Source organism: Carlito syrichta, unplaced genomic scaffold (assembly GCF_000164805.1).
Source record: "Carlito syrichta isolate Samal-C Ts95f unplaced genomic scaffold, Tarsius_syrichta-2.0.1 Scaffold94740, whole genome shotgun sequence".
In the NCBI taxonomy this organism is placed as follows: Eukaryota; Metazoa; Chordata; class Mammalia; order Primates; family Tarsiidae; genus Carlito; species Carlito syrichta.
In genome coordinates, this window is record NW_007038836.1 from 13694 (window position 1) to 33275 (window position 19582).

General features: G+C 40.1%; 1 protein-coding gene across 3 annotated transcripts in view; it reads left to right on the plus strand.

Moving 5' to 3' along the window:
- Nucleotides 1-19582, plus strand: part of KAT6B (lysine acetyltransferase 6B) — a 187428-nt gene that overhangs the window by 2562 nt on the left and 165284 nt on the right. For all 3 annotated transcript variants that reach the window (XM_008061491.2, XM_021714100.1, XM_008061482.2), the window contains exon 2: nt 2782-3660. In XM_008061491.2, the coding sequence (XP_008059682.1) occupies nt 3040-3660 (621 nt within the window). In that variant the 5' untranslated portion in view covers nt 2782-3039. The remainder of the gene's footprint in view (nt 1-2781; nt 3661-19582) is intronic.

The window sequence follows — 19582 nt, forward strand, 5'->3', positions numbered from 1 at the left end:
TTTTTTTTTTTTTTTTAGTTAGAGTCTCACTCTGTCATCAGGCTGCATGTACCACCATGCCCAGCTATTTTTTTTTTTTTTTTGGGGGGAGTTGAAGTCTCACCTCATTGCCCAGGGTGGAGAGCAGTGGCACACTCACTGCCACCCCAGCATCGACCTCCTGGGCTCTAGCGATCCTTCCACCTCAGCCTTCCAAGTAGTGAGAACTACAGGCATGTGCTGTCACACCTGGCTAATTTTTTATTTATTGTAGAGATGAGGTCTCACCAAGGCTCAGACAATCCACTTGCCTTAGCCTCCCAAAGTGCTGGGATTATAGGTGTGAGCTACCATGCCTGGCATGGAGAGGAATCTTATTAAATTACCAGAAGTTGGAGTGAATGACCTTTTAAGGTCCCTTCAGCCCAGGTTTCTGAATCTGAAAAAAAATGGCATGAACCTATAGTTGACTGGTTACAAAGAGAATAGTCCTGTTTAAACTTATTCTATTTCTTGCAAGCTGGCTAGTTTGAACCAGTATAGTTCAGTCAGTGGTCCAGTTGTTTTTCAGCAACACTCCAGGATTTTTGAGAGCAAATGTTATATTCTTTAGTATATCTGGGTAAAGTTTTGTGGGTCTCACGCCATTACTCAAGCTGGCGTGCAGTGGCACACTCATGACGACTGTAACCTCAGCCTGCTGGGCTCAGGTGATCCTTTTGCCTCAGCCTTCCAAGAAGCTAGAACCACAGGTATGCTCCACCACACCTGGCTAATGTTTTGATTTATTGTAGAGACGAGGTCTTGCTGTGTTGCTCAGGCTGGTCTCGAACCCCTGAGCTTAGGCAATCCTCCCACCTCTGGCTCCCAAAGTGCTAGGATTACAGGCGTGAGCCACCACCGTACCCAGCTGGGGTAAAGTTTTTGAGTTAAGGTATTGCTTTCTCCTTTCATTTACATTCTGTCTAAATAAATGACTGGAGATAACTTTAATTTTATATTTTATGAGACATTTTTCAAAGTGTGTTGACATTGCATTTGATGAAAGTGATGATAGCTGGTGTATTAGATACTGAGTTCATTTAATCCTTTCAACAGTCCTGTAAGGGATATATTAGTATTGCCTACAGGTAAAGTGACTGAAGCTTTAGTCATTTACCTAGGGTTTCTCCACCAGACACATTTGTAGAGCTAGGATTCAGACCCTCGTTGGTTTCTACATAGGCAGAACTACTAGTGCAAGCAGCTGTGACTCAGGTGAGAACTGCATTGGACTTGAATTTTAGAATAATGATGTTTGGACCCCTTAAGTTCGCTATTGAACTGTGGTTCAGAGGCCCTTTGTAAAAAGATGGGAGGACATGATTCCATAGAAGTGACTAAAGGAGAAAATTTTTTTTTACTTATACCTTGGATGAATTCCATCTTCCCCTGAACCTCAGTTTACTCACAGTTGTCCTGCAGATTTTTTTTTTTTTTTGAGTTGGAGTCTCACTCTGTCACCCAGACTGGAGTGCAGTAGCATACTCACGGCCACCCCAGTGTCAACTTGCTATTCCTGGTGATCCTTCCGCCTCACCCTTCCAAGTAGCCGGAACTACAAGCTACGAGCACACTACCATGCCCGGCTAATTTTTGATATACTGTAGAGATGAGGTCTCGCCAAGTTGCCTGGGCTGGTCTCGAACCCACAGGCTCAGGCAGTCTACTTGCTTCAGCTTCCCAAAGTGCTGGGATTACAGTCTGAACCACCGAGCCCGTCCTGCAGATTAAGTGACAAATTGCATGTGAGCACACTCTGTAAACTGTATTTATTATTTTTTTGAGTTCAGAATCCTGAGAATTCTTTATATGTGGGGTACAGTTCAGGATTAGGTATATAAGTGGACATTGTACAGGTAAAGTTTGGACCTCCTGTTGGTCCCTGCTTTGCCACACTCTGTAAACTTTAAATTATAAAAGCAATTGAAAAGTGGATATTATCATTGGAGAGCAAGATTAGATCGCAGATCTGGCCCAATTCTCAGACCAAGGGCTCTTTCTCTTAGTGTTCTTTGTAGATGTACTCAATATCAGATTGGAGACCTGAGGGTGGTTTTTGTATACCTGCTTTGTATTGAGTTGTTTAATGAGCCAACTGGGTATTAAGATAACTAGAATGCTATATTATTTAAAGGTGAAGGGTTATGTTACTATATTAGTTTCAGTTTTCCAAACTGTGGTTCAGAGGCCCTTCGTAAAGAGATGAGAGGACATGATTCCATAGAAGTGACTAAAGGGGAAGGGGTGTGTGTGTGTGTGTGTGTGTGTGTGTGTGTGTGTGTGTGTGTGTGTGTGTGTGTGTTTGTGTGTGAGACTTAGGAAATACAGTATCTAGCTGAAAGCAGGATTTCTCTTTTTTTTACGTTTAAGATTTCTTGAAGTAAGTTTAAAGTACTTCTATCAAATTTTTTTTGTATCGTAGACTAATTCTTTGAAGTGCATTTTATATTTGTGGCAGACATACCTTGAGCCACTTTCACTTAATATTATTAATTTCACTAAAGGTGAAATATATAATTTAGATGTGATTTCTTATATACCCTGTAAGTGACTTCATATAAACAAGTGAAAAAACCCCATTCTAAGACTGTGACCCAGTTTCCTGTTCGAAAATATAGTTGCTGTAGCTGTATTACACAATACCTGCCTGTCATTTTTTCTGTAGTCAGTTTGTATCTGAAAAAGTAATGCTAAAGAATCTTTTAATTTTTTTGTGTAAGTGTCCTTGTTAAGAACCTTTCCTCTTTTCTATCCTTTAAGGTCTTGGTTTCCCAGTTAAAGATGCTCTTCACCCGAATGCGGTCTTTCCTGTTGGTAAAGTAAGACAGCTATCAACATTGCCTGTCTGTACTCTTTCAAATCTCTTAAGGATGGATGTTTGCAAGATGTTGCTTAATAAGGTCTGGAATATTCTGTCCATTTGCTGAATTGTAAATGACTTTCAAATGTTCAAGTTCTGTTAAATACAAAGAGAACCTCTATGGGTAACTTTTGTGTTGAAGAAGTCACTTATCAACCATGGTAAAACTTGCAAACCCACTTTATACAGAGTGGATTCTTGAAGCTATACAGAAAATCAAAAAGCAAAAGCAAAGGCCCTCTGAAGAGAGAATCTGCCATGCGGTTAGTACTTCCCATGGGTTGGATAAGAAGACAGTCTCTGAACAGCTGGAACTCAGTGTTCAGGATGGCTCAGTTCTCAAAGTCACCAACAAAGGCCTTGCCTCCTATAAGGACCCAGACAACCCTGGGCGCTTTTCATCAGTTAAACCAGGCACTTTTCCCAAGTCAACCAAGGGGTCTAGAGGATCATGTAATGATCTCCGCAATGTGGATTGGAATAAACTTTTAAGGAGAGCAATTGAAGGACTTGAGGAGCCAAATGGCTCCTCCTTGAAGAACATAGAGAAGTATCTCAGAAGTCAAAGTGATCTCACAAGCACCACCAACAACCCAGCCTTTCAGCAGCGGCTGCGACTGGGGGCCAAACGCGCCGTGAACAATGGGAGGTTACTGAAAGATGGACCTCAGTACAGGGTCAATTATGGGAGCTTAGATGGCAAAGGGGCACCCCAGTATCCCGGTGCTTTCCCATCCTCGCTCCCACCTGTCAGCCTTCTACCCCATGAGAAAGACCAGGTAAGCGAAGGAGAAATGTTAATACTTTCTTCTTTTTGGTTTTACAGTTTCACTTAAGTTTTATGTGGATAAAAATTCTGAGTAAGATTTGATGAAATCAAATGTTTTGCCTTGGAGTAGGCTTTTACATTTTCTTTTTTTCCTTTTTTTTGAGTTGGAGCCTCACTCTGTTGCCCAGGCTGGAGTGCAGTGCAGTGGCACGCTCATGGCTGCCACAGCCTCGACCTGCTGGGCTCAGGCGATTCTTCCACCTCAGCCATTAAAATATATACACTATCCTAAGGTATGCTAAGGTTTTAAAATTTTAGGTACGTGGAATAATTCAGGCATCTTTCGGCAATTTAATACTGCGTTTCAGTAATTTTGTGTTCCAGGGGGTAATTTAACTTGTGATACAGGAGTCAGTACAAATTTTCCACAGTTCCTTTTCTGTCCTTCTCTTTACCTTTCCCATCGTTTCTTGCTAACTTTATCATTTTTTTAAAAGACAGCATCTGTATGGGAGTATTTTTAGTCTAAAGGAAAATTCATGTCTGAAAGTGTCAAGGATTTAGAACAAAGTTATTTATTGCTTAGTCTGCAAGTGTTACTGCTCTTTTTATGATACTGATCTTTTATTTATTTATTTATTTATTTTTTTGAGTTGGAGCCTCACTCTTTGTTACCCAGGCTGGAGTGCAGTGGCATGCTCACAGCCACCACAGCCTCAACTTACTGGACTCAGACGATCCTTCCAAGTAGCTGAAACTACAGGCATGCGCTATCATGCCTGGCTTATTTTTGATTTATTGTAGAGATGAGGTCTCTCCAAGTTGCCCAGGCTGGTCTTATACCCCTGAGCTCAGGCAATCTGCTTGCCTCCGCCTCCCAAAGTGTTGGGGTTACAGGTGTCAGCCACCCACCTGGCTTGTGTGGTGGCTTTTTATTAACAGTGAAAGTATCTCTTCCAGTTCTTCAAATGATTACAAGCAATTTCCCCACAACAAATAGATTTCCAGCATTTTAAATTTGGTAGTTGCAATGAGCTTATTACAGTTTTTAAAGCAGATACTATTTATAATATTAGCAATATGGAAATGCAGTAGAGAAAGTAGTAAATCTGTGTGTAATTAGATTTAACATCATCATCATTCCTATGCATGACTGCTAGGAGGAATACAATGCAAGTTAAAATAGAAGGGCTCCTTCCTTTCTGAAATGTAATTGCACATCTTCTGATAGTCTAGAATTCAAATTGGGTATTACTACACTGGCTCCTTAGCATAAATTCTTTGTATTTATTTAAGAAAGCTCTCTTTGGTGAGGTGATATGGAAATAAATTAAACCATTGAAGATAAAATTTTATCTTTGACTTGGCGAGGGAACTCCTAAAGGATAGTATTAGTGTTTCTCATTAAAAGTAGTAAAGCTCAATTAGGTCAGATTATGAGGACTTTGGAAAGTCAAATATTCTAAGAGAGACTTCAGTTATCACCATACTTTGTAGCATTAAGATTCCATTTGAAATTTGGGCTTTAGCATTTTCATAAAATCAGTTTAGTTCAATTTTAAATACATTTCTTGATATTCCACTTTATTGAGAATGTCTTCATAAAATTTATTAAATGTCAAATCTTAGTATGTTTCTGGTGCAGTATATAATATGGGAACTCTCATTCTAGGCTGGTGTGGTAGGTGGAAGATGGGTCACTTGCAATATCAAGCAGGACTTTCGATGTTTTTCTCTTGAAGAAATTATTAGAATCTTACAAAAACCTTTCATCATAATCACAAAACAATGATACTGACAATAAGAAAAAATAAAAATTATTTTAAAAAGGAGCACAGATGATCAGAAGTAGGACTAAAAGGCAAAACTGATAAAAATCACTTGTCATGTGTGGTCTTGGCTTGTTCACTTGTTTATTCTGTTTGTCTCCTATCCCCTTTTAGAGAGATACTTTATTAGGGTTTTGGCAATGTGAACAATATGAAATATTCCCATAAATAGAAGATAAATGTACTTGCTGCATCAGTGTCTTGTGTTGTATAAATGCCACAAATTAGAGGACTTTATTTTTGGATTTTCCCTTCTTCGATTTTCTGCACTGTGTTCCCTCTCTCTTTTCCAATCTCATTATCCCTGCCTGAAGGCAGACCCTTCTCATCTGTTCTGGGCCTTTTCCAGTTGCCTGTACTTTGTGAAGGACCATTCACCAGTCCATATTGTTCTTTGATGTGGCGAGCTTCCAGAAGTCTCTCAGCCCTAGGGGAGGTCATTCATAGTCTCAGATGACTCTGGATCTTTTTGGTAGAAATGTGTATGTTTTTAACTGCTAATTAAACAAGTTGGAATGTCCTCCTCTCTGTTAATCTTCTTAGTTTTCCTTCTAATTGGTGTCCTTTGTGTTCAAATGTCATATTTCTCAGAGTGCTTGGTTATATGTGTTTAACTGAAACTTGAATAAAGTCCTAAATACTGTAAAATGTACTCTTGAATTTTGGAATTGGTATGGATAAAAGTCAGATTTAGAATCAGTAAAGTCAGACAAAAACCTATTGCGATGTGAAAGACTAGGTCGATCAAATACTTGCTGTTCCAGGGTCAGGGAAGGAAAAAAATTGTAGTTCACGTTCTTCTTATAATTAAGCTTCAGAAGTTCTTCACAATAGTGGAGTGTCTGAGGACTGCTTTTGTGAGCAGGTAGTACCAGTTGTTGAGGCATTGTTGAGAGAGCACATGGATTGTCTCAAACTAGTTAGTTGGGTCAAGGGAAAGATAAAATGGAGAGTGAATGAGTCTTTCTGTTGCACTCTGAGCATGACAGCTTGTTCTACTTTTGAGCTTTTATCAAGATGGGACTTGTCTAGACTTCTAACAAAATAGGCTTCAGGTAAAGTAGAAACATTATGTCAGAGGATTTTGATTGTTAAAATGAACATTAAACATTCTTTTTAACTCTTTGGATCTTAGATGTATTTTATACTTGTGATACCTTTTCTGTAACACATGATCCTGCCCTGAATGATCAGCAGTTTTCAGTTTATTGTTGTGTTCTATACTGCCTATTTGGCTTATATCAGCTGTCTTTGTGATGCTTTCTTTTAGTGCTGAGAAAATTTGAATTTTAGCTGGATGTGGTGGCTCACACTTGTAACCCCAGCACTTTGGGAGGCAGAGGTAAGAGGATTGCCTGAGCCCAGGGGTTTGAGACCAATCTGAGCATTTGGCAAGACCTCATTTCTGCAAAAAAAAAAAAATAAAAAAAATAATTAGCTAGGTGTGGTGGCGTACCCATAATTCCAACTACTTGGGAGGCTGAGACAGGAGGACTGCCTGCCTGAGCCCAGCAATAGCCTTGATCATGCCACTGCACTCCAGCCTGGGCAACAAAGAGAGACTCTGACTCAAAAAAAAAAAAAAAAAAAAAACAGAAGCCAGGCTCGTGGCTCAGCCTGTAATCCCGTGCTTTGGGAGGCTGAGGTGAGTGGATTGCCTGAGCCTGAGGGTTCGAGACCCGCCTAGGCAACTTGGCGAGACCTCATCTCTACAGTAAATAAAAAATTAGCTGGGCTTGGTGGCATACGCCTGAAGTTCCAGCTACTTGGGAGGCTGAGGCTGAAGGATCGCCGGAGCCCAGCGGGTCGAGGCTGCAGTGACCAGGAGCGGCCACTGCACTCCAGTCTGGGTGACAGAATGAGACTCCAACTCAAAAAAAAAAAAAAATAAAGTAAAAAAAAATCTTATCTTATAGCTTTGAAGATATTTACCAATTAAGTGCTGTTTGCTGATTTATTCTGATTGTATCTTGAGTGGCAAAGATTTTATTCATCCTTTCCTTCAAACTTTAACAAATGGCACATTTTAATGATTCTTAGAATGGAGGTCTGAATCCTTTTTTGTGTATTTATCTGTGCATGTTATTTCTGATATATAAGAAATGTGATTATTTTATCATTGCAATAGTAGTGTATTTTGCAAAACTCAGTTTTTGTTTTGTTTATAAACTTCCTTTTCTTGGCCCCATGCTTTAAGCGACAGTAGATTTGGTGGAATCCTTCCTCCCTAGTCACACCAACATTTAAAATGTGAATCTCAGTCTTCTCTGGTACTTTCATCTCTCCAATCTATTAATGTTTCTAGGTACATAAACATCAATTAGCTCACCAAATTAAAGTTAGCAAATGAGTCAGCCATGCAATTTACTTGTGACATTTTGAGTTAGCAGGGCCATGAGGGAAGTATGTTTTTGTGAATGGATATGATTATCTTTCTGTCTTGAGATGGTGTTGGGAAGTTTGTTCATGTAAGAGAAGGAAGTAGGGCAGTGTGAACTGGGAAATGGTAGAGGTACTTACTATGCTTCTGCTTGGGACTGGACTATTTTCCCAGAGGAGAATCCAGGAGTTACAAACTGCATATTACTGTTTTTCCTTATATAAGTGAACCTTTTAATTAGCAGACTGTCAGGTTGAGTATACATTTTTTGGTTTTGTTTTAGGAAAGGTAATATTTTGAAAAATCTGCAAAATGAACACTACAGACAAAGTTCTAGAATGAATGATTAAAGATTTAAACTGTGAGGCTGGTTTCTACAAAGATACAAAATAAATACTAATCAGTGGTCTAAGCAAACTCCAGGAAGGATTTGTGTTAATTTGACAAGTGGATTTAGAATTCTTTAGCCACTATTTTGTAGAAACCAGCTTTGTTCATACATCCTTTCTCTAATTTGCTTCACTTTTGATCTTTGATAAACCAGCTGCAATTTTGTTTCATTAACAAACTTAACTGGCTAACAGATGTTTGTTTTGGCTTGATTTTGTCCTTTCTATTAGAAACAGCATAGGCGTACATAGAAACCATGCTGGGCCTTTTCCTGTCTGTAGCAGACAGGCTTTTCAGAAGAGCAACTTAATGTTATTTACAAGTTCAATTTTTGTTCCTCTGTATTATTATTGTAGGTATACAAACATTTTAGTTTTCGTTCCCCACTCAGGGAGGTCTTTTGTTGTTAATCTTCCATCTGTTAGTTCAGTGTACTCCCCCTTTTTTTAGCACTGCAAAATCTTAGCATGCAGGGAAAAGGTAGTATTGCAGAAGAGGTAATTGAGATATCAGTGACTATTCCACAGTTCAAGGGAAGGAATGGGGCTAGCCTGGTGAATTTAGATAATTTCTGTCTTCTTTGATGTTAGTGAGCTGCCATATGGAGAGCAGTGAGGCCTGCAGGAAGGAGGTGAGCCTTGGTCTGGGCTGCCTGGGGTGTTCAGAGTGATGTGGGCTGGAAGCCAGAGCAGCACTTGACGTTTCTGTAGTAGTTTCTGATGTGACCAGTCCTGCTTTTGTCCATGGTTTCCTGCCATACTTGTGACCCTCTGTGATCATTAATGGGAAATGATGGAGTTCAAGAAACAGAGTGTAAAGATTGTATGGGATAAGAGAAACAATAATAAGAAAAGAATGCAAAACTAAAATTCAGTAATAAAGACATCAAAATATGACTCCTATTTGATATTTGACCAACCTGTTTCCAACACTTGTATTTTAATACATGTAGATACTTCTGTCTTATAACAAAACCCAACTCTAGCTATTGTGCCGTGAGTTGTGAGTAAAGCAGCAGGAAACAGGATCTGCTGGTAGAAGAGTATAGGCTGTTTGAAGAACATCAGCTATTCCAAGTGGACTTCTGACAGTAAGTGAGGAGACTCTGAAAAGGTAGGCATGGAGGGATCCAGGAAGATATTTTCCTCCTAACTTAGTAATTTACAAATTTACACTATTTCAGAAATATTGAAAGATTAGTACAGTGTACAATAAACACTACTTCTTTTTTATTTTTTTCGAGTTAGAATCTTACTCTGTCACCCAGGCTGGAGTGCAGTGGCACACTCACAGCCACCACAGCCTCGACCTGCTGGACTCAGGCGATCCTTCCGCCTCAGCCTTCCAAGTAGCTGCAACCACAGAATGTGCCACCACACCCGACTAATTTTTTTTTTAATTGTAGAGACAATGTCTCACCAAGTTGCCCAGGCTGATCTCAAACCCCTGGACTCAGTCAATCTTCTTGTCTCCACCTCCCAAAGTGTTGGTATTAGAGGTGTGAGCCACCACCCCCTGCCCTCTTGTCTTATTAGGAGGTGAATGATTTCAGGTTGTCTCATTACTGGTGATGCTTATTTGATCAGTTGGTTAAGATGGCATCCACCAGGCCTTTCTGTATAAAGACACCTTTTCCCTTTGTAATTAATAAGTAATCTATGTAGTGATACTTTGAGACCATGTGACTTTCAGCCAATGTGTATTAGTTTTCTATTGCTGTTGTAACAGATAATACCAACTTAGTGGTTGAAAACAATACAAATTTATTTCTGACAGTTCTGTAGGTCAGAAGTCTGACGTAGGTCTCATTGGAGTTAACGCAAGATGCTGACAAGGTAGTGTTCTTTTCTAGAGACTCTAGGAGAGAGCCTGTTTCCTTGCTTTTTCCAGCTTCTAGAGGCTGTGCATATTCCTTGACTCATGGTCCTGTTCCTCTGTTTTTTTGTTTTGTTTTGTTTTGTTTGAGTCAGAGTCTCACTCTGTCACCCAGGCTGGAGTGCAGTGGCAAGCTCACAGCTGCCGCAGCTTTGACCTGCTGGGCTCAGATGATCCTTCTGCCTCAGCCTTCCAAGTAGCTGGAACCACAGGCAGGTACCACCACACCCAGCTAATTTTTTTGATTCATTGTAGAGATGAGATCTCACCAAGTTGTCTAGGCTGGTCTTGAACCTATGAACTCAGGCAGTCTTCTCACTTCTGCCTCCCAAAGTGCTGGGTTTACAGGCGTGAGCCACTGCACCCAGCTCTTTTCCTCTGTTTTCAAAGCCAGCAATGTCGTATCTCTTTAATCATTCTTTCACAGTCATATTTTCCCTTGATCACAGCCTGGATAGGTCCTTGGCTTTTAAAGGATTCATGTGATTAATTGGGCCTACTTGGATAATCCAAGATAACCTCCCTATCTCTAAGGCTTTAACTTAATCATATCTGCAATGCCATTTTGCCATGTAAGGTCATATTCACAGGTTCTAGGTTTTAGGAAGTGGACATTTTGGGAGGGCCATTGTCCTCCCCGTCACACAGGTGTTTCAGTATCCCTAAATCAAATTTTGCATTGAGGGCTGCAAATCTTTGAAGGTTTTTGGGCTATGATGTGTTAGGTGTAAGTCTGCTTAGAAAGTAATGAATCAGTTTATGGGAATAATTCTAGCTGAAGGCTTGGAATTGAGAGACCTGATGTCTAGATCTGAATTGTTTTGAGGAGGGCAGGACCAGGAACTGTCTCTTGCCTCCACTTTGAGTCTCTTTACTCACAAGTTGAACTGAAGAATGGATTTGGTGATGATAGCTTCAGAGTTTTTTTGTTTGTTTGTTTGAAGCAGGATCTCACTGTTGCATAGGCTGGAGTGCAGTAGTACAATCCTGACTTACCTGATTGTTCTGCCTCATTTTCCTGAGTAGCTGGAATTACAGGTACAAATCACCACTCCAGGCTAATTTTTGAATTTTTTTTTTCTTTTTTTTTTTTGTAGAGATGAGGGCTCATCATGTTGCCCAGGCTGGTCTTGGACTCCTGGGCTCAGAGAATCCTTTTGCCTCAGTCTCCCAAAGTATTGAGATTACAGGCAACAGCCACGATGCTGGCCTTTAGAGTTTTTAAAAGGAGGAATTTGGATGTTCAAAAAAAATTTTTTTTTTGAGTTGGAGTCTCACTCCGTCGCCCACGCTAGAGGGCAGTGGCATGCTCATGGCCATCCCAGCGTTGACCTGCTGGGTTCCAGTGATCCTTCTGCCTCAGCCTTCCAAGTAGCTGGAACTATAGGTGGGTGCTACCATGCCTGCCAGGGACCAGCTCCAGCCGGGTTCAGGGTACCCCAAAGGTGGAGACGGTGTCGGCAACTGGGGGGAAGAAGAGAGAGAGAAAGAGACTGGACTCCGGACTAGTGCAGAAGCGATGTGTGTTATTGGGAATTACAATGGGTCTTTTATACACAAAGTCAGATGTGGGAGGGGCATCCCCCACCCACCAGAAACCTTAATCCATGAAAACTTAATCAATGATTGCCTTTAAACCCTTTTCATATGATAATCTTAAAATTCCATAACAAAGGATAACCTAATCAGTGACTGACATATTCTATAAACCTTTTTCATCCTAAGCTGATTGATTTATGCCAAGTTAAACAATTCTATAGAAGCTTAAATATTTACTTTACAAACGAAAGTGGCCCATCCCAGAATGTTTGGAATGTGGCCCAGTCCAAAGTTCACAGTGGGCTACCTGCAAGTAACCCAGCCGCATTCTTTCAACAAAATGGCTGTCTTCTAAAACTATATTCTACAATTTACACCTTCAATAAATCCTAAGATCATGACCCAGAAGCCTGTGACCAATACTAAGGCTCTTAGATGTGACACGAGTTCGAATTATAAGTTGTGTGAAAGCCAAAACTGCAGTTTGAGGAAGAATGGGAGCAATGAGCTTCTAAAGTTAGCTTGTGTTCGTCCCGGTCTCAGAGTTTTTATGTTTTGAGCTCACAGGAGCTTAATCTGGTTAGTGCTGAGTGAAAAGGGGGAGGAAATGGGGTCAATAGCTCCTGAACGCAACCTAGTGGTCTCGGGGTCAAAGGCCCTTCCTGATCCCTAACGCTCAGTGGGCCTCCGTGGCCGGCTCCCAACACATGCCCAGCTAATTTTTTTATTTATTGTAGAGATGAGGTCTTGCCAAGTTACCCAAGCTGGTCTTGAACCCCTGGGCTCGGGCAGTCCTCTCGCCTCTGCTTCCCAAAGTGCTGGATTACAGACATGAGCCACTGCGCCTGGCCATATAAGACAATTTAATAGGATAGACTCTTTGACATTTTAAAGGCTAAGAATTTTATGTCTATTACTTAAATTAGAGCACTCAATTAGAGAACTCTAAATAGACTGAAAAAGAAACTGACTTATTTAAAAAAGAAAAATTATGTGTAGGTGGGTATATATTATATTCTTTCAGTTGTTAGTTAAAATTCATAACAATAAACATCAAATTAATGCAGTGGACCTCTAGAATTCTTAATTTCATTTCACAATATTTTAGCAGAATCTTCTGTAGTAGTTGCAGTTAGTTGAAATGCTTTGTAAAGACTGACTGCTCCACTGTTAAAGAATAAATGTTTATCCTTTAAATGTGCTTTCTAGAGCTGATAAAAAAATGATTTTTTTCATCTGATGAGCTCTGACCCTCTGTAAACCTTCTAACTTATCTCATTTTCCACTAGCTTCAGAAATATAAGATGCCAACAATTACATCCTCACAAAGCATTTATACCAACTTATAAAATCACCTCTTCATTGGAAAATTGTATAAAATCTTGATTTCAATTTAGCACGGCATGTTGGTTAGTAATAAATCTTGCTAGTGTATGAACACAAGCCTGCAGGCAGTTTGGAAAACATTGATCAGGTGCAAATGTTATGTATTTTTCTAACTTCCAAACATTTCATAGCAGAATGAACTAAATAGCTATCATCAAGGATACCATTTTTTAAGTTGTTTTTTATTTTGACATGTGTCTTGTGGAAAGTGCCTTCACTTTCCTGAAATCCATGATTTGTGTCTGTGACCATTTAAGTTCCCCATTTAGTATATGACACAGCAAAAGGAAATGAACACAGTTAAACATGTAATTGTGCCTTGTAAAGTGTATGTTATGAGCAGTTCACATTAGATTTGAAGACTCTATAGAAAATATGCAAGAAGATATTAATATTAAATACCTCAGTGCTTACTGTATACCAGGTAATGTCCTAAGCATTTACCATATACAAAATAATTTTTAATGACCCTGAAAGATGAGTATTCCTACTAACTGAGTTTTACAGATGAAGAAATAGGCCAAAGAGGGTGACTTGCCCCAGGAGTACACAGGAAATGTTGGAGCTGGTGTTTCTTTTTCTTCGTGTTTTTTTTTTTTTCTTTTTTTTGAGCCAGAATCTCATTCTGCCACCCAGACTGGAGTACAGTGGCACGATCATGGCTACTGCAGTGTTGACCTGCAGGTCAGTCTTCCAAATAGCTGGGACTACAGGCATGTACCACCATGCCTGGCTAATTTTTTAAATTTATTTATTGTAGAAACAAGGTCCTGCAGTGTTGCTCAGAGTGATCTCGAACTCCTGTGCTCAGGCAGTCCTCTCGCCTTGGCCACTAAAGGTGCTTGAGTTACAGGTATGAGCCACCATGCCTGGCTTAGGAGCTGGTGTTTCAATTCTGGTGCTCAGGCTGTGTGTGGTATCACCTACCTCTCATTTATTTGGGTGAAATCAACATATACCTAGTGAACTCTTATAATATATATAAAACACTGTACTAGGCACTAAGGAAATTATAAAAACTAAATCATATTCAAATAGTAATTAAATAACCAATTGAAACATGCCAAGACATACAGCTGTGTTATTCCTTCTCAAATGGCCATCAGGTTGATCTTCATTTGTGGCGCAACTGAAATTTTCTTTAAGAATGATAATAACAGCCAACAATTATTATTTTTTTTTGAGTTGGAGTCTTACTCTGTTGCCCAGGCTGGAGTGCAATGGCAGGCTCACGGCCATTGCAGCCTTAACCTTTGAACCCAGGCGATCCTTCCGCCTCAGCCTTCCAAGTAGCTGGAACTACAGGCATGAGCCACCATGCCTGGCTGATTTTTAAATTTATTGTAGAGATGAGGTCTCGCCAAGTTGCCCAGGCTGGTCTTGAACCCCTGGGCTCAGACCCACCCTGCCCAGCCTTAACAGCTAACAATTATAAAGTGCTTTGCGGCCAGGCTTGGTGACTCAGCCTGTAATCCCGCGCCTTGGGAGGCTGAGGTGAGTGGATTGACTGAGCCCGTGGGTTTGAGACCTGCCTGGGCAAGTTGGTGAGACCTCATCTCTACAATAATCAAAAAATGAGCCGGGCGTGGTAGCGCGCGCCTGTAGTTCCAGCTACTTGGAAGGCTGAGGCGGAAGGATCGCTGGAGCCCAGCAGGTCAAGGCTGCGGTGCCCGGGAGCGGCCACTGCCCTCCAGTCTGGGTGACAGAGTGAGACTCCAACTCAAAAAAAAAAAAAAAGTGCTTTGCTATGAGGCAGGCACTACTTTAAGTATATTTATATATTTTTGTATATATACTTGTCTATATATAATAACTTGTCTATAAGGTAGGACTACTTTTTATTCTTAGTTTACATAGGAGAAAACTGAGGCATGGTGGGTTTTGAGGACTTACCCAAGTTGCCTGGTTATTACGTAGTAGAGCCAGAATTCAAACCCAGGCATCTAAGCTCTGTGGTCTGTACACTTAACTATTATATTATACTGCCTTTTATTTTGTTCATAAAAAAAATTTCTTTTAAAGAGAGGATATTGAAAAGAGTTTCATATTAGATTCTTATAAACATGGGCCTAAGTGCCTTTTTAGTGTTTATAATAGGAATCACTGAAAAGATTGTTAAAATTTATACTATGATATCATTTAAAGTAGCTTTTCCCAAATAATCTACTGAGGAAGAAGGAAGTATTCTTCAAGATGTTAATGATGCCAGTAATATTCTGAGATGTGAAGTCCCTGAGAAGTTCTGACATTTACCTTGCTTAACCCAAGGTGATTTGAGGAGGGCCTGTCTCCTCTCCCCTTCTCTTTATAACAGCCATTTACTTGTCTAGAAATCTTTGCATTTGGTTAAACAGTTTGGATAGTGCACTGTAAGGTTATACTGCTAATCCCTTTCCTCATTTCTCCTAAATACACATCCCAGGAGAAACCACTGATTAATTAAACTTGGAGTTTGTGCTTCGGAATAGAAACGCAAAAATCATCAAATTCACTCCTTGTCTCTATCATGTATTGATTTAGTAGAACTTGTACAATTCTTCAACATAGAATAAAATTTTGGGGTTACAGGAGATCTTTGGGCAGCAGAGTTCAGGGTTTTAAAGCTAAGGTTCCAACACACTCTTTTATAGGGTTTGTGGACCCCTGAAATTTTATGCAAAATGAGTATTTTTCTGGAGCCTCTTGCTCCTCCTTCATTTAACTGAGGTTAATGGTTCCCAGACTTTTCACATTGGAATCACCTGGGGAGCTTTAAAAAATTAGATGCCCAGATCACACCCTCATGCTGGTTAAATAAAAATGCTGGGACTTGGAACCAGGCATTAGAGCTGGTGATGCCAGCATGCCATACAAGTTTGGGAATCTCTTTCTGAGGCTAATGTTCTTCTTTTATAGATAAGTAAGTAGGGTCTGCATGTGTGGTTGAGGAAACAATCTGGAGGTGTTAATTGGGCAGGGCCCTCCTCCTTGCCTAATTTTCAGAGATTATTCTGAAGAAGTCTTGTGGGGAAGTGACTCTGCTGCCAGAATGCTTAGGTTCCAATTGACTGATGGGGATCCTGATAGCACCAACCGCACAGGGGTAGTCTGCCACCTGAATTACTGAGGTGGTAAGCTTATCCTCAGCCATGATGGAAAGGGCTATGGAAGGGACACCAGATCCTGGCATTCCCTCTCTGGCCATCATCACCTTCTTTTTTTTTTGAGTTGGAGTCTCACTCTGTTGCACAGGCTGTGGAGTGTAGTGGCACAACCACGGCTGCCTCAACCTGCCGGGCTCAGGTGATCCTTCCGCCTCAAGCCTTTCAAGTAGCTAGAATTACAGGCATGCACCACCACGCTTGGCTAATTTTTTTGATTTAGTGTAGAGACAAGGTCTCACCAAGATGCCCAGGCTGGTCTTGAATCCGTAGGCTTAGGCAATTCTCTCGCTTCCACCTCCCAAAGTGCTGGGTTTTCATTAAAGTAGCTTATCAACAGAATGCCATATGTGAAAAAAAAAGTTCATTTGACTCTTGAACAACATGCATTCACTTACATGCAGATTTTTTTCAACCAGATGCAAAGCAAAAATATGCTATTTGTGGATGCAAAACCCATATATACAGAGAGCTGACATTTCTCATAGGCCAGTTCTGTGGGGCCAATTGCAGGAGTTGAGTATGTTTGGGTTTTGGTATAGGCTGGAGTCCTGGAACCAATCCCCCTGTTATTTCAAAGGACAACTGTATACATTATTAGGGAGGGTGTACATATGAACTTGGACCAGCTATTAAGGGAAATTAATGGCATTAACACCAATGTTCTTCAGTATGATCATGGCATTTTGGTATCTAGGGTGTCTTATGAGTTAGGAGATGCCTTTTTAAGTTTTTTTGTTTTTTTTTTTTTTGAGTAAGAGTTTCACTCTGTCGCCAAAGCTGGAGTGCAGTGGTACGCTTATAGCCACCACAGTCTCAACCTGCTGGGCTCAGGTGATCCTTCTACCTCAGCCTTCCAAGTAGCTGGAACCACAGGCACGTCCCACCACACCCGGCTAATTTTTTTTATTTATTGTAGAGATGAGGTCTCGCTATGTTACCCAGGCTGGTCTTAAACCCCTGGACTCGGGCAGGCCTCTTGCCTCTTGCCTCTGCCTCCCAAAGTGCTGGGATTATAGGCGTGAACCATCGCACCTGGCCTTTTTAAGTATTTAATGGTGAATTGTCCTGATGTCTGCAGTTTACTTTCAAATGGTGCAGCAAAAACCCTAGAAAAGTGTGTGTGTAAATATATGTGTGTGGATACAGGTAGATAAATACAGGTATAGATAAAGATAAGAAACGAAATGTGACAACTGGTGACTCTAGGTGGAGGACAACACCAGTGTTAATTACATTACTTCAACATTTCTTTTCTTTTTTTTTTTTTTTTTTTGGAGTTGGAGTCTCACTCTGTCGCCCAGACTGGAGTGCAGTGGCTGCGCCCGGCCACTGCAGCCTTGACCTGCTGGACTCTGGCGATCCTTCCGCCTCAGCCTTCCAAGTAGCCGGAACTACAGGCATGTGCTACCATGCCTGGCTGATTTTTTGACTTATTGTAGTGATGAGGTCTCGCTGCCCAGGCGGGTCTCGAACCCACGGGCTCAGGCAATCCACTCACCTCAGCCTCCCAAAGGCACAGGATTACAGGCTGAGCCACCGAGCCCAGCTTACTTCAACATTTCTATAGGGCTGATATTTTTTCAAAATGTAAAGTAGGAAAAATAAATATAATTAGAATACTCATTAAAACTTAAATTTCTTCACTTTCTTTACCTTAGAGTTACTGAAGAAAGGATTCTATATCATTATTGTAAGTGGAAAACAAGTTTTCCTTGCTGTAAATAGAAAATAACTGTGAGAGTTATTATTTAAAAATTTTTTATTAAAGTATCGCTGGGTATTGTTGTCTGCTAAGGCTCTGAACCTGAGGCCTGCTCTCTCAAAATGAACAAACATTAGAGAGGTGTTACAGACAAAATAGCACCAAACTGAGACTTTCTCCTTGACTTAATGGAAAGGTATGAAAGAAAATTGAAAAGGGAACAACTTTGTCACTCTGTGTGACTTAGCTTACCTCATATCATCTCAAGTTTCACCTCAAAGCATCTTGAGTCCCACTAGCAATAGAATCCCACACTATGAGAAATGCTTCATCAGGTGATTTAAGTGTAATATATCAGATGGAAAATGAACTTCTATATTACGTTCTGTTCATAGTGCCCATTATGTCTTTTTTTAACCTTCAATGTTGAATTGTCATCATCATTATTATTATTTGGTAGTCTTGATAACTACAGACTGATGCATGGTTGGCAGGGTGGTGTCCTGGCTTAGGGCAGATGTCAGATATTACAGTATAACACTTACTCTATTTTATGGAATGATGTGCTGTTTCTAGAAGCACAATAAAGCCAATTGAGATCTTTTATAAAAAAGTTATTATAGGTTTCTTGCTCTGAAGTTATTCTTGTAGTTGGGTTTTTGCTGTTTTCTTTCTTTCTCTCTTTTATTTTCTCCTGCTACATTGTTCCTGCTGTTATTTGGAAGGCACTAGGACGCTTTGCCTCTTGAACAATGAAACGATCCAGATCGTGTCTGTCTCACATTTTGTCATCCCAGTACAAGACTCAATTGAATAAAACATATTACCCATCTGGCCTGGAAATCTCAGTGGCACTCAAAATAACTTACTAACAAGTTGTTGGATCATGATGTCTTGAGATTTTCTGAAAGTTCAGCTTCTTTTTAGCTGTTGCTAAGAGAGAAATTTCATTGACATGAGGGACACGAGGACATGTCTGCACACTGCCAGTTGTTTTATAGGCATTTGGCTCTGCCGCCTTGCAGATGGTTAGACTCTGGGTGGTGCGTGAATGTGTGCTGATTATCTTATTGAATTAAGGTAACCTTTTGTCGTTTATTGAATTCTGCAGACCAGTTGGTCAGTGAGCAGCTGCTCTGTGTGGCTTGGTTTGGGTTTTGAAGTACACAAAGACTATCTTAAAGGGTGGTCAGTCTAATCCAGGTATTCAGCAAAGTAATATTGAAAGCCATTTTCCTCTTTTGACACAGTTTTCTGTTCTGATAGAAGTGAATGAACAAAAATGTTTTTACTTTTTGCTCAATTTTCTAAATGATTGAAGCAATGGTTTGCTGAGTGTTTGGTTAAATGCTTGACAATTTTTTTGCCTCATGTTTTAAGTAAAAGAAAATGTACTTTCATAATATTTGATGTCAAGAAACATTCTAATTTTATGACAGAGTCTATGTTTGAAGATACATGATAGATTAATGGATTTTTAAAAACTTTTTTCAAAATATCTAGAAACTGAAAGCATGTTTTAATGATATAATTTTGTAGCAAATTTTAGTTGTATAAGATTTGATTCATTGAGTTATTTTGTTTTTTAAGTCTTCATTTAAAAACTTTTCTTTTAAGAAACAGGTTCTTAAAATCATGAATTTTGCAGCAACCTGGATGGAACTAGAGTCTATAATACTGAGTGACCT